The sequence below is a fragment of the Candida albicans genome, chromosome 1 (genome assembly GCF_000182965.3).
Source record: "Candida albicans SC5314 chromosome 1, complete sequence".
NCBI classification, from domain to species: Eukaryota; Fungi; Ascomycota; class Pichiomycetes; order Serinales; family Debaryomycetaceae; genus Candida; species Candida albicans.
In genome coordinates, this window is record NC_032089.1 from 170,101 (window position 1) to 185,498 (window position 15,398).

At 32.6% G+C, this 15,398-nt stretch overlaps 6 protein-coding genes across 6 annotated transcripts; all 6 read left to right on the plus strand. All coding sequences in view use genetic code 12, as the record gives it.

Moving 5' to 3' along the window:
* Positions 1-57: 57 nt before the first annotated feature.
* LRO1 (phospholipid:diacylglycerol acyltransferase) lies at positions 58-2,154 on the plus strand (the record flags this gene model as incomplete). Its single annotated transcript, XM_713887.2, has 1 exon — positions 58-2,154. One exon carries the CDS (start codon positions 58-60, stop codon positions 2,152-2,154), a length of 2,097 nt encoding a protein of 698 aa, XP_718980.2.
* Positions 2,155-4,358: 2,204 nt separating this feature from the next.
* Positions 4,359-5,984, plus strand: CAALFM_C100880WA (uncharacterized protein; the record flags this gene model as incomplete). Its single annotated transcript, XM_713886.2, has 1 exon — positions 4,359-5,984. One exon carries the CDS (start codon positions 4,359-4,361, stop codon positions 5,982-5,984), a length of 1,626 nt encoding a protein of 541 aa, XP_718979.2.
* A 240-nt stretch (positions 5,985-6,224) lies between these two features.
* On the plus strand, positions 6,225-8,375 carry CAALFM_C100890WA (ERMES complex Ca(2+)-binding regulatory GTPase; the record flags this gene model as incomplete). The annotated part of the gene is made up of 1 exon (XM_713885.2): positions 6,225-8,375. The coding sequence occupies one exon, from the start codon at positions 6,225-6,227 to the stop codon at positions 8,373-8,375; it is 2,151 nt and encodes a 716-aa protein (XP_718978.1).
* Positions 8,376-8,589: 214 nt separating this feature from the next.
* On the plus strand, positions 8,590-9,207 carry RRS1 (Rrs1p; the record flags this gene model as incomplete). The annotated part of the gene is made up of 1 exon (XM_713883.1): positions 8,590-9,207. The coding sequence occupies one exon, from the start codon at positions 8,590-8,592 to the stop codon at positions 9,205-9,207; it is 618 nt and encodes a 205-aa protein (XP_718976.1).
* A 515-nt stretch (positions 9,208-9,722) lies between these two features.
* CAALFM_C100910WA (uncharacterized protein) lies at positions 9,723-10,729 on the plus strand (the record flags this gene model as incomplete). The annotated part of the gene is made up of 4 exons (XM_019475059.1): positions 9,723-9,770; positions 9,846-9,941; positions 10,029-10,458; positions 10,545-10,729. The coding sequence occupies 4 exons, from the start codon at positions 9,723-9,725 to the stop codon at positions 10,727-10,729; spliced, it is 759 nt and encodes a 252-aa protein (XP_019330604.1).
* A 573-nt stretch (positions 10,730-11,302) lies between these two features.
* Positions 11,303-15,139, plus strand: CAALFM_C100920WA (uncharacterized protein; the record flags this gene model as incomplete). The annotated part of the gene is made up of 1 exon (XM_713881.1): positions 11,303-15,139. The coding sequence occupies one exon, from the start codon at positions 11,303-11,305 to the stop codon at positions 15,137-15,139; it is 3,837 nt and encodes a 1,278-aa protein (XP_718974.1).
* Between the last annotated feature and the right edge of the window lie 259 nt (positions 15,140-15,398).

Sequence of the window (15,398 nt, forward strand, 5' to 3'; positions counted from 1 at the left end):
AGATACCCCCCTTTATCATATTAGTTTTCATACATTTTTTCAATTTAAACTTCAAACATGTCAGGTTTGAAAAATAGAAAATCCACTATTAATAAGGACCAAAATGCAAAAAAAACATCTTCATCGAAAGTTGCCGATAAGAATGAATTGAAAGATCCGGTAGAAACAACTTCATTTGACACTGAAGACAAAATCACAAAACCAATTTTACAAGATGAACCTCAAAAACATCATCACCACCATCACCCTCATCATGAACACGACCACGATGACAAAGAATCAACATCAATGTCAAGAACCGATTCACTTCAAAAAAAGACTCATAGTAAAAAATTAAAGCATCATCAGAAAAAGAAATTGTCAGAATCAAGACGAGTTATGTTTATATTTGGTGCATTGATTGGATTAATATTAGCAGCATTATTCACCACCAATTCTGAATCATTTACTAAAGATCTTGATAAATTGGTCAATCTTGATCAATTTAGTGATATTTTCGATGATTGGAAAGATTTGAAAAATTTGAAAGGATTATTACCTAATGGAATTCAATCATTTTTACAAGATAAAGGGGTTAACACTCAAGATGATGGATTCAATGGATCAGCTGAATCATTTAGTGTTGGATTAAGACTTGAAAATCTGAAAAATTTCACAGCTGACCATAATGTAGTTATGGTCCCTGGGGTGATTTCTACTGGGTTAGAATCTTGGGGGACCACCACTACGGGGGATTGTCCCTCAATTGGTCATTTCCGGAAAAGATTATGGGGATCATTTTATATGTTAAGAACTATGGTTTTAGATAAAACTTGTTGGCTTAGACATATCATGTTGGATACCACTACTGGATTAGATCCTCCTAATATTAAAGTTAGAGCAGCTCAAGGGTTTGAAGCCGCTGATTTTTTCATGGCGGGGTATTGGATTTGGAATAAAATTTTACAAAACTTAGCTGTGATTGGTTATGGACCCAATAATATGATTAGTGCCTCGTATGACTGGAGATTAACTTATATTGATTTAGAGAAAAGAGATGGATATTTTTCTAAATTGAAAGCACAAGTTGAAATTGTCAAACAATTGACAGGTAAAAAATCAGTATTAGTGGGCCATTCAATGGGCTCACAAATTATTTATTATTTTTTGAAATGGGTTGAAGCCAAAGGTGAATATTATGGTAACGGAGGACCTAATTGGGTCGAAGATTACGTTGAAGCATTTGTTGATATTAGTGGATCTTCTTTAGGTACACCAAAGGCTATCCCAGCATTAATTTCAGGTGAAATGAAAGATACAGTACAATTAAATGCCTTAGCGGTGTATGGATTAGAGCAATTTTTCAGTAGACGTGAAAGAGTCGATATGTTGAGATCATTTGGTGGTATTGCCAGTATGATACCTAAAGGTGGTGACAAAATATGGGGGAATTTGACTTATGCTCCTGATGATGAAATAGTTGCATTTGATACCGAAAAGGAAGATATTGGTGAAAAGAAAAGATCATTTGGATCATTTATTCAATACAAAACTGCCAATGACTCTTCTAGAGAAGTAACTATTGACCAAAGTATTGAAGAATTATTAGAAAATTCTCCAGACTGGTATTCCAAAAGAGTGCGTGAAAATTATTCGTTTGGCGTTGCTCACACAAAGGAAGAATTGGAAAAGAATAATCATGATCAACTGAAATGGTCTAATCCATTGGAGGCAGCATTACCAAATGCTCCAAGTTTGAAAGTTTATTGTTTTTATGGTGTTGGTAACCCTACTGAAAGGGCTTATAAATACATGCCTGCTGATAAGTCAACAAAACTTGATTATGTAATTGATGCTGATTCTCCTGATGGTGTTGTTCTTGGTGATGGGGATGGGACAGTTTCATTGTTAACCCATACAATGTGTCATGAATGGCAAAAAGGTGATAAATCAAGATACAATCCTGCTAATGTCAATGTCACCATTGTTGAAATTAAACATGAACCCGATAGATTTGATTTAAGAGGTGGAGCTAAAACTGCTGAACACGTTGATATTTTGGGAAGTGCTGAATTGAATGAATTGGTGTTAACCGTTGCTGCAGGAAAAGGCCACACGATACAGAATCGATACGTTAGCAATTTGAAGAAAATTGTAGAAAATATGCATTTGTAATAGACCAAAAGGAGAGGAAAGGAAGAAAGGAAGAGTAATTAATGTTTAGTATGTAATACATATGATTGGAATTTGTAATTAATACAGGTATTAATAATACCATATAGATGGTGTTGCAAAATTAGTTGAATAGGAAATCAAAGATTCGATGAAAAAAAAACACCGACAAGAGTCACTTAAACTACCATACTGTTTTCCAGAAATAATTGGGTATTGATAATTATTGGTTAATATTTGAAGTCAACAACATTTCGTATCAAGTTCCAAACTTATTGCTAGACCATTCTCAAAAGAATATCAGTACATGATAATTCGCGACTATCAATTTTTCCCCATTCATGACACTTTACGATTCACTTTATAAAATTAATGATTTGGAAACAAACACAAAACAAGACAACGTCCAAAGTAAGGGCAGTAGTGCGAGGGGAAGTCACTCAGTTGCTATCAACCAACGTTTTCGTTATTCGAAAGCAATAGCAAATGAGCATTGAACGATAGATGTCTAGCTTGTCAGAATTATGACAACCAATCAAGCTATTAAGAGTCGTATAGAAATTTCTGTTTGCTCTGACAGTAACGGTGAACGAACGATGATTGCTTTTCTATTGTCAGTTGAGCATTTAAACTCTTTTTTGCATTTCCGTTGAAGACACTACAATCTTAAACATTCTGCGGAGTAAAGATGAAAAAATAGTAACTATTCAGGGCTCTTAACTGTCGGTCATTGGAACGACTATTGCTCTCACAACAAAGGAAGGGGGCTGCTTTTGATGAAAGGGTATTTGGGTTGCTGGGAACCCGTTCAAGAAGAAACGACTAACTGGTAAAGTTGCTATCGCAAGTTCTACCGGAAAACAACAGTATTTTTTGTTCCTCGGGTATTCTTAGATTCGGGACTCAAATTGTTTCAATATCGTCATCCGCTAATACCAGCAAATGAGGGTGGTAATAACAAAACTGCAATTGAACCACACTGAATTTTACTAATTCGGGTATTTCATAATTCCACAATTAATTAATTAGAAGAAAAATCTTGACATTGAATGGTGATTGTCAAAACTCAAGTCAATGACGTAAGCTGTATATTACACAAAGTCTGTCATAGAAATGTGTACATTGTTACAATTCCGGTTTATAACCCAATTCGGTATTTTTTACCTCGTTCCATGGATTTACTTAATTCAAATTATCCCACCAATGTATAACAGTTATTATTATTCTACCAACTTCACATAAAAAAAAGCTTAAAAGTGGAGTAACCTCGAAGCAATCTTTTCAACTCCGAAAATCTTTACGTCTTTATAACAAGTAAGTCTTGTATTACTACTTGAACAACTGATCAATTTAGTTGACTTCAATTGGTTGTTTTGAAGGACAAATGAGAAGTTAAGACAGCAATGGTATTGTGTCTGAAACAATATGCATCTTTAGCAATTGGTATTGTGACATCATGATTGGTGTTTGCGTTCCTGTAATGAGTTTGTTCAATTATTAATTGTTTTTTTTTTTACAATCAGCTTGTAATTTAATATACACACCTCTCTAATTTTTTTTTTGACTCCAACCCCTCTATTGATTTCAGCCTTTTAGTTGTTATCATCATTCTCCCCCAGGATCCCCCTTTTACTGTTATTACATTTCAATATAGCTGATCCATAAAATAAATAGTTTAGTCATTCAATTGTTGAATATAAGTATCACTCTTTTTTTTTGGTTATCAATATTCTAACCTTTAAATTTCATATATCAAATATTCAAGTAATTAAAGTAACAAAAAACTTTATCGAACACTTTATCCACATTTCAAGAATTTTCTAATTTTGCTTTTTTTTTTTTTTCTTTGTTCAATTTTGTAACTATTGTCAATTTATTAGTGTTATTGAAAGAGAGTTTCCCTTTGTTTTTTGTTCCATTAAAGTTATTAATTCTTACATTTCGTTGTTAATCTTAAACTCAACCGAATCAATTTTAGATCAATTCTTCCTAACAAATTGTGTATTCTATTTTTGCTTCCCTTTAATTCGAGAAATTCTCCAGATTTATTAAATTCCTTCCAATGTTTTAAAGCAAAATCATTTTGAATTTTTTAGTTCTTTTTTTTTGTTTTTATTCTCCAATATTTAACGTTTCAACATAATCATTTAGTCAAGCCTTTGTTTGAATTGAAAAGACGGAGGATAAAGAATAAGATTATATTATTAATGATGGATAATTTGAATCAAGATCCAAATTCAGGTGTTTCACAACATAACGATCAACACCAGCTCCAGTTTTCTCACAACCCTTCCTTGTCTAACACTCACCAACATAATAGTGCAGACCCTCAACAACAACAACAACAACAATTGCACCAATTGGCTCAATTGCCAACTCAAACAAATGAATTACATCCACAACACCAATTACCGCAAATGCAACAACAGCAGCAACAGATTCAAAATCAATTCCAACAACAATTGTTTCAACCAAATCATCAAGAACATCAATTACCTTCACAACAGATCCCACTACTAAATTCTCAAGCTCAAACTCAAGCTCAACCCCAACCCCAACCTATGTTACGAGTACCATCACAAAACCCACCTGCCATTATGCAGTCTTCCCCAGATCCCCTAGTAGTCACCAATGGAGCAACCGCATTATCTGAGTCATTATCGATGAATAGAAAACACAATGATAATTTATCCGATACGGGGAAAACCTGTCGATTTTGTAAGAAACAATTTAGTCAACGAGGATCTTTAATTCGACATCTTGATTTGAAAAAAGGTGATTTATTACATCCAAGTAATGAAGTGACAATTATTAGAAACCAAAATCGACGAAGGAATAGTAGTGTTGATGTCAATTTTAGTTCTATTGAAAAATCTGAATCTCAATCCGGTGGTAATACCCCTTTAATGACTAGTGAATCATTCAATGGTACAAATACCAATTCTAAACTGGGTAAAAAGAGAAGAGTACTTAAAAAATCATTGGCGATATCACAAATATCATGTGATTCAGCAAGTGGACAACGAGAGAAAAGTAAATTAAGAAGAAAATTACGTGATCGAAGAATTAAGGCAAAGTTATTGACAAATGATTGGTTCCAAGATTTATTTGCTCAAAAGCCATTACCAAAATTTGATAACTTGGATGGTAATGGCAACAATAATAGTCTGATAGCAGCTGAAATATTTTGCCAATTGGTTGCTTTATACCTACCCATCAATGATTGGCCCGTGAAAATACCAGATGAAACTTGTCTTACCCCAACAATTGAAAGAATGAGGGTTAGAGAAACCCATAATTTGATCAATTTGTTAAACAAGAGTTTTTTGGTGTATCAAAAATTGACAACCGTGCAAAAGAAACAACTATGGATTAATGAATCGCAGAGAATATTACAGGCAAGCATCGGAAGCTTTTCACTTTGTGATTTACATAATATTAAAGGGGTTATTGCCAAAAGAGAGCAAGCCAATTTTGAAGAAATTTGTCGTAATGATAAATTATCTGCATTTGTTGAAGTGGAAAATAGTCCGAATCATCATGGAGGGGTTCTGGGAGTAGATGATGAACGAGAAGCAGATATAGAGGAAGAAGTAGATGAGGATGACGACGATGAAGTAAATAGCACTCAAGTCGAGAAAGTGAAACTGATAACACCACAAAAACGGAAAACGCAATCGATTCTGGGTCAAGTACAATTAAACACTCAACAGAATCCTGCTAATCTTCACAATTCGTCGCGCATTCATGGTGAACCATACATTCAAAAGATTCCAGAAGTTCAACATAATAATTTTGAAGATTTTGGAACATATTTTGATAAATTCTATTAGAGCTTTATATAATGTCATGTCATGTCAATATATGCTTATACATATATAGATAACTGTAAGTTGCTTGTACCTTTAGTTTAGTTCATTATACCTAGACTTGTCTCCAGATTTCTTTGGTTGCGCCATTTCTACGAGTTTCGAGCAAAACATTTTTTTTTTTGGTGTTGAGAATGATCTTACAATTGAATTATCCATAATAAAATCCAGTGAAAACAAACCCTCTTGCACAACTTCCTAAAAATGTCACCAGATGCAATTCGAGTTGTAGTTTGTGGAGATGATGCAGTTGGAAAATCATCATTAATCACTTCATTAATTAAAGAAACAATAATCGAACCACAAACAAATAATGTCTTACCACCAATAACAATATCTCGAAATGATTATATCGAAAGTAGTCAAGAATATCTTAATGATCAAGATCATCACCATCATCATCAACTGTCCCCTTCAACAATGAAAAATAAACGAAAACACAACAATAAACGTGAACGTGAACGTGAAAGAGAATCCTCAATTAATAATGTACAACCTAATGAAATTCTGGAATATATCCCCAATATAACAACCATCATAGATACATCATCATCAGATATGACTAATTTACAAAAAGAATTAAAACGAGCTGATGTCATATGGTTAGTTTATTCTGATCATTATACATATGAACGAATTTCATTACATTGGATGCCATTATTTCGATCCATGGGAGTTAATTTACCAATTATATTATGTGCCAATAAATCTGATTTATTTCCTAAATCTAAATCCAATTTAAAGTCGACTAATTCTGATGAATTTGTTCCTCTTATTAATGAATTTAAGGAAATTGAAGCTGGAGTTCGATGTAGTGCCAAAAATAATTATAATGTGGTGGAAGCATTTTATTTATGTCAACGAGCTGTGACTCATCCCATATCACCGATTTTTGATGCTAAAGAAGGGAATTTGAAACCAGGAGCTATTAAACCTTTGAAAAGAATTTTTTGGTTAAGTGATACTGATCAAGATGGATATTTAAATTTTGAAGAATTATCAGAATTACATAAGAAATGTTTTGGTATAGAAGCTAGTAAGTCAGATTATGAAGAAATTGTCAATTTAATTGATCAAAAAATTTTACCAAGTTATAATACAACAATAGAAACACAAACACCGCCACAGCAACAACATTTAGCAACAAGCGCTGGTACTCCCAATGGCACAACCACAACTACAAGTAAAGGTATATCTGAAGATGGATTTATTTTATTGAATAAAATCTATGCTGAATCAGGAAGACATGAAACTGTATGGTGTATATTACGAGCTTATCATTATACCAATTCATTATCATTAAGTGATAAGTTTTTGTATCCTCGATTAGATGTTAATCCTCATTCTAGTGTTGAATTAAGTCCCACGGGGTATAAATTTTTTGTTGATTTATTTATTAAATTTGATAAAGATAATGATGGTGGATTAAATGAAGATGAATTAAACACTTTATTTCGATCAACCCCAGGGATACCTAAATTATGGGTTGAATCGAATTTCCCATCATCTATTGTTTGTAATGAAGAAGGTTATGTTACATTACAAGGATGGTTAGCACAATGGAATCTAACTACTTTTTTAAGTTATAAAACCACATTAGAATATTTGGCTTATTTAGGATTTGATGAAGGGAATTCCACTAAAGCTCTTAAAGTGACCAAACCAAGGAAAATTAGACAGAAAAATGGCAAAACTTATCGAAATGCCGTAAATGATAGAAATGTATTTAATTGTTTTATAGTGGGGGCCCCCAAAGCTGGGAAAAGTTCATTATTAGAACTGTTTTTACATGGTTCATATAGTGATATTTATTCCCCAACTATTCAACCCAGATTAGTGGTTAAAGATATAGAATTACGGGGTGGGAAACAATGTTATTTGATTTTAGAAGAATTAGGGGAATTAGAACCTGCAATATTGGAAAATAAATCACGTTTGGATCAATGTGATGTAATTTGTTATGCTTATGATTCTTCTGATCCAGAAAGTTTCCAATATCTTGTTGAATTACGAGAAAAACACGGACATTTATTGGATGAAGTACCAGCGGTATTTGTTGCATTAAAAGCTGATTTGGATAAACAACAACAACGTTGTGATGTTCAACCAGAAAATTATACACGTGATTTATTTTTAAATTCACCGTTACATGTTTCATTAGCATGGAATTCTTCCCTTCATGAAATGTTTATTCAATTGGTTGATGCTGCTAAAACTCCATCTAGTGCTACCCCGGGGATTGAATTAGAAGTGTCAGTGGATCAAGATGATATTAAACATATAATAATGACAGGAGCAGCAATAGCTGTAGTGGGTTTAGTATCAATTTGGGTATTAAATAGTCTTCGACGGTAAATAAATGAAAGAATGAATGAATGCGGCGTCCACAAATTACTGTTTTTGGATTTGTATAAGAGCCAAAGAAAAAAATATTTGTCGCACCATCTCATCATCATCTTGCTTGTTAGAAAGTTAGAGAGATGGGAACTGAAAAAAAAAAATTCAAAAGTAGAAATTTATCTCTTTCTTTACCATACATATATACATCTATAATAATAACTTAGTCCTAATGTCATCAGAAAAAGAATATAAACCAGTGACAGTTGATAAACCAATACCAAACACTTATGATCTTGGTAATTTAGCAACATTTGATCCTAATCCATTAGATAATGAAAAATTATTATCCAAAGATGAATCAATAAAAGAAGATCATCTTCAATCAGTAACTAGAGATAATGTTCAATTATTGATAAATCAAATATTATCATTACCAGTGAAAATCACTACTGAAACTCATGGATCTTCCACGGGACAAAACTCCACTATGACTTTAATTCAATTACCAGAACCAACAACAATATTACCTAGAGAAAAACCTATTCCAAAGGCTAAACCACTCACTAAATGGCAACAATTTGCTGCTAGAAAGGGAATTAAACCAAAGGCTAAAGATGGGAAAATGGTTTATGATGAAGATACTGGTGAATGGGTACCTAAATGGGGGTATAAAGGTAAGAATAAACTGATTGATGATCAATGGTTAGTTGAAGTTGATGATAAAGTGAAAAATACTGAAGATGAATTGATTGATCCAAGAACTTTGAAACGTGCTGAAAGAAAGAAATTGATTAAAAAGAATGAATTACAACATAAACGAAATTTAAGAAACCAAGGTGCTGTTTAAGGGAGAAAAAAGTAGGTAGTAGAAGAATGGGTTTTAATTTGACTTAATGTGTTCTTTTGAAAAGATATATAACTAATATATAAATGGTTGCCATAGTATATTCTGAAAGGAAAGAATGTGAATTCTTGAAGCTCTTGTTAGGCTGGTTGTGCCCCAGGCGCGGTAGGATATACAAGAGATGTTGTAGGTCGGCCCCTTTGTAGACGCATAAAATAATATGCGATGTAAAAGCTAGGCCAGCCTACGACGCAACGGGCATGGCAGGAAACACCAATTTAAGGCCCTTAAAGCCAAGAAGGGGGAGCAGACAGACAAAAAATAAATTTGATTCCCCAACACCACCCAGCAGCACCAGCAGTAGAAGGAAAAAAAGGAAAAATAGGAAAAAAAAAATACAAAACCAAAATAAAAATAAAATCCAAAAACTTAAGAGCCAAAACAATTTGATCAATTGGTAATAATACAATCAATATTTTGGGATTCTTGTTGTTTAATAGTGTTAAAAATACAGTATTATGTCTACCATTAAGTTTGATTATAAACAATACCTTCCTACAATTGACGTATGATACAATTTTTTTTTATAATTGTTTTGATAAGCATAAAATTTCCTAACGATATACTAACCATTGAAATAGGCCATTTTAAGTGTTGCCAATTTGGAAGAAATAACTGTGAAAAGAATAAGAAATGCATTACAAGAATTATTTGAAGTGGATCTAACCCCAAATAAGGTATGTTTGATATGAATTTTCCTTTTAACTTTAAGAGTACCAATATTAACATTCTTTTTCCCCTTTTGAAGGGGTTGGGCTATTTAGAAACAAATCAATGAAGTGATATTACAACGATACCATGATTTAGTTGAAAGACGAGAAAATGATGAAAAACGCAAACAAGAAATCGATAGGAAAGAAATGGAGAGACAAGATGCTCTTTTGGCAGCTAAGTTACTGAGAGAAGAAATGGGTAGGTTTGGGAAACGAACTATTCGTAAGGCAACACAAACAGCATCAAAAATAAAATCATCGAAATCAAAATCCAATACAAAACGTCTGGCCCCTAATAATGCTTTTAATAGAGAAATGGCATTATCTCCAGAATTAACCAATGTGATTGGTGTTGATAAATGTTCAAGGCCACAGGTGGTAAAACTTTTATGGGCATATATTAAAGATCACAATTTACAAAATCCCCAAGATAAACGACAAATTGAATGTGATGAAAAATTGCAAAAATTATTTAAAAAAAGTATGTTACATTACAATGTTATTCATATATATATCACAAGATCTATTGTGGACAAAAATTTTACTAACCAAAAATGATTTTTCTAGAGAGTGTTGGTGCATTCCATATGAATAAGATTTTAAGTGATCATATCTTTAAACCAGAAGATTGGGAAACAAGTTTTTCTTCCACTGGAATTGGAAGTAGTATGACTGAAGAAGATCCTGATCCCGATACTACACAAGACTTTGCAAATAATGTCAAAGAGGAAAGTGTTTCAGAAGAAGAGTAAGAAACTTGGGGTAAGATGGGATAGGAGGATTGAGTTATAAGTTTGTATTTGTAATGTATTATTTAGAGTAAAAAAGTAATATAAAGAGTTACCAAAAAGTATCAATTTTGTCGGGGATAGTTTATTCTCTCTACAATATGCGCATAGTATAAATATTCAGCTTCAATAGTATCCTGTAAATCTTCAAAGTTGGATTGACGGGGGATTTAAAGTAAACATTTACAAAATAAAGAAAATATACAATAAGAAATCAAATTAGAGAAAGAATTAGAGAGAGAGAATATGTTGGAGCCGGCGGTGACTGTGGTGGTGATGGGTGGTGGTACCTACATTAAGTATAAACTAAAAATGGAAAAGTTGTGTGTAATTAAGCCCAAAAAAAAAAAAATTCTGAGTTAATTTTTGTTTTCTTTTTTGGATTGCCTGTTCATAATTTGTATTACTACTATACAAATTGTATTTGCTTGTTTGCGATTCTTATATTATAATATTTACAACCACTACTACAACCACTTTTATTTCTGATTTTTTTATTTCTGATTTTTGAAATTACAACATCAATATCGTCATACAATGAAATCGAGGAATTCACCTTCTGTGGATCTGCCGAGATCACGAAGAGTAGTGAGTATGGCGTCCACGTCGACTATACAGATTTCACACTTGGGTCCGGAACCGGCTAGTAAAGAGGAATTATACAAATATGTATTGAAAGTTATTCTTTTGGAATATAGTAATGAAGCTCGGTTTAGAACACCAATACTAGAATCAATCAAACAAACAACACGTCCTAGTAGCAATAGATCAAGTATGGTATTTGACCAAAAGATCCCACAGTATGCTTTGAAAAACTTGAAAACTCAATTACAATTGATCATGACAAATAAAAAACAAGTTGACGAAAAATTTCGAAGATCATTATTAAGAATATACGGTGAATTATTAGATCCCAATCTGGAGAATGAGGTTCGGAAAATTGATTTTTTGATACCTAAATTTGCTGCATTTGCAAATCAAGAATTAAAAAAAGTGTCACAAATGAATGATGACGAGATAACTGACACTGTTTTTGAACAAACTAGACAATTTGTTGATTTTCTTATAGAAATTGTGACGGCAAAGAAAGATTACGATCCAGCATTGATATCACAATTGAAAGCCAGAAAAGATTCTTTCCAAACATCAAATGCCAAACTACAACCTGAATCCAATCAAAATGTCAAGTATCCAACTAAATCCTATAGAATAAGTGACATGAATAAATCATTTGTTGATTTACTTAAAAAGATTTTCGATGTTGACGATACGAAATTACAACAAGATGTATTCAAATATAAAGACATAGCATTAGCTAAACCATTACATCATGATGTCCAAGAATTAGCTAAAATACAGGTGAACCTAGATAATTTCTCATCTGACACTGCATTGCAACAATGGAAAGAAAGACAAGAACACATTAAGTCTCAAGTTATTAATAGATACAAAATCCCGTCTGACTTGACACTTTTACCTATACCGCCAATTCCTAGTGATGAAGATTATTATGTTCTTCCCAAGAATGGAGAACTGAGAATATATTTCCAGACTCTTGTGAAATGCATAATGAATTCTCGGAATCAAATGGAATTTTCTGACCCCAATGAACCATTTTTCGAAAAAAATGAATTGGACTTGATTAATATTTGTGCAAGAGCTTGGCACATAGACTACCCCACTAGAGCAGTAGCCTTATACTCAGCAGCACAATCTGCAGATGCATTGGTTGATTTTCCCTTAGATACTGCACTGAAGAAATCAACTCCTGTAAACATTATAGCCAGTGAAAAATTGTTTCATTTATGTAAACAGATGGTAGAAGATGGGAACTTGGATTGGGATGAAAAAACCATATGGTCAATTGAAGATCAAAATGAATGGGTGAATGACTTGTCTGAATCTTATAGTCAAGTATTTAATGCATTGAAAGAAAACCTTCAATTGATATTCAATGAAACTGTGAAACCTAAATTCGGTCCTTATTTGCAATTCCTTGGTGATTACATTGAATCAGATGCATTATTCCCATTGATGGAAGAGACAAATTTACCTAAAAAATGGGAAAAAAGGCTTACAAAGTCATTAATGAAAGTTGCTGGAGGCAGATATGGAGAATACCTTGCTAGTTTACCTAGAAATGGTTCAGTCAATGTGATTCACATAATTAATGTTTGTGACAGTTTAATAGCCGATATCAAGAAGCTACAGAAACGTTACAAGAATCCATTATTAGGATTTTTAAATGTGGCGAGAACTGTTGCTTCAATCACTACGGGAATGTTTGCTAGTGATGCTGAAGCAACTCTTAACTACATTAAAACAATACTACAAAACAATGATGAAAGAATACCTTATGCCGATGCCTTGGAGGTTTATCAATTGCTTAACGAAATTAGAGATATTCATAATCAAGTAACGCCAGCTGGCTCGGTGTTTAAATTTGATTTAGAGAAATTCTTTTACCCTTATTTGGAAGCTTGGGTCAATGAAAGTGATGAGAAAGTACATGGTATTGTTAATGAGGCACTCAAAAAAGATAACTATGAACCCATTGATTTAGATGAAGATGATAAAAGAAGCAGTCATACTATATTGGATATATTTGCCATTATTAAGCAATATGTAATGACAATTAAAAAACAGAATTGGAATGATGAAAATCAGATCAACAATGTTTATACTGTTTTATTGAAAAGTATTTCCAATGGAGCATTGTTCTATTCTGACCAAGTTTCAAAAAAAATAATACAAGAATTACAACCTCCGGCCCCAGAACCAACAGAAGAAGAAATTCCTGAATCGAAAAAGAATTGGTTGCATGAAGTTAAAAATGTGGTTTCAAATATTCAAAATTTTAAAAGACCTGAACCTGAAGTGGTTTACAATTTCGAAGCAACTACTTGTGTGGCATTGAATAACTTATCAGCAATGATGAATCAATTAACAAAACTTGAAGATTGGATTGATGTGGAAACACTTTCTGCAACTTCTTCATCACCAAAACAATATTTGAGTCATGTTTTCTCCATTAGAATTGTTCGCGGTGAAAATCTTCGTGCTTCGAAAGATGCCATGTGGGGGAAAATTAATCCTTATGTCGCCGCAGTTGATTTGAATGGTAAAAGGTTACTTACAAGGACAAGAACAATCGATCATAACCCTGATCCTGAATGGGATGAAGAATTTGAAATTACCATCCCACCAGAACAGTCATCACTTGATATTTCAGTTGTTGTTTGGGATGATAGATTTGGTCAACATCAATTATGTGGTAAGGCATTCCTTGAATTAAACCCCAGAAGATTTAGTACCAGTGGTATCCCTGAAGAAATCACTTTAGACCTAGATTTCCAAGGGAAAGTTGTACTTGAAGTTGCCGTTGAAAGTGAAATTTTGGATGCCAAATTTGTCATGGGGAGAGCTTTTAGAGCTTTAATGAGAGCTCAAGAAAGATCAATTAAATTGATAGTTGAGAAATTTTCAGGTTTCATTCAGAGTTGCTTTTCACGCGCCAATTTGAAATCAGTTTGTGCTAAAGGTCAACCATCAAGAGAAGAATTTGAACAATCAATACAAAATTTATGTGATTATTTGAATATGAATTTAAGTATTCTCAAAGGGTTCTTGATGAATGAAATCTTTATGAAAACTATGGTGGCAACTTGGAAAAATGTTGTTAGTGCTGCTGATGAATTAATGTTACCTAAATTATCAAAAGCGAAAATCAATACTGAATCTGGTGGTACATCATGGCAATCTGTTTCATCAAAACTCGCCACAGTTTCATTATCTTCAATTGGGATTTTAGGAATTGATGGACCATTATCAATTAATGAAATTGAAACTGTTTTAGGTTGGCTTAATTTCTTGTGTACATTTTTCCATCATGAAGGTAATGGACCACCTATGGAAGATTTAAAAACTGATCAATATCAATCATTACTTTTAGTTCCGGCTTTATATGATCAAACCGATGAATATTTGATTGAAGAAGTAGAAAGATTATCTACTGCTTATGTACAAATGTTGAACAATAGAAATAATGCCGATTTGGCATTTCATACTGAAAATAATGGGAATTCAATTAAAAATGGGAAAAGCATGAATAGAACTGGAAGTCTTTTAAGAAATAATACCATCAATGCTAATGCTACTGCAAAAGCCAGAAAGCAAGCTGCTAAAGAAATAAAAGAAGCAAAATCAGATCCGATTGCCAGTAAAACATCTAAAGAAGATATAATTTTAAGAATATTAATTGCAAGAGGTAAAAGAAATTATGTTTGTCAAAGATTAAATCAAAGAGCAAAATTGGCTTATAGTATGGCCACGGAAAGAATGGCTAGAGCAGCAGCAGAAAGAAGATTCAATTGAGTTAGTCTGTATTTTTTGTATTCCTTTTGTAAACAAAGAACTTTTATATTTCTTATAATGTTTTGAAATAAAACAATACGTTTTACAAATTTATAACATTTGAAAATATAATAAAAAGCACGTAGATATATTTAAAATACATATAAAACAGTTACATAAAATATAAAAAAATAAAAAATAGGGAAATAAAGAAAAGGGGGGAAAGAAAAATATAAAATAAACACACATGTAAATAAATCAAACTAATTTTTTTTAAAAA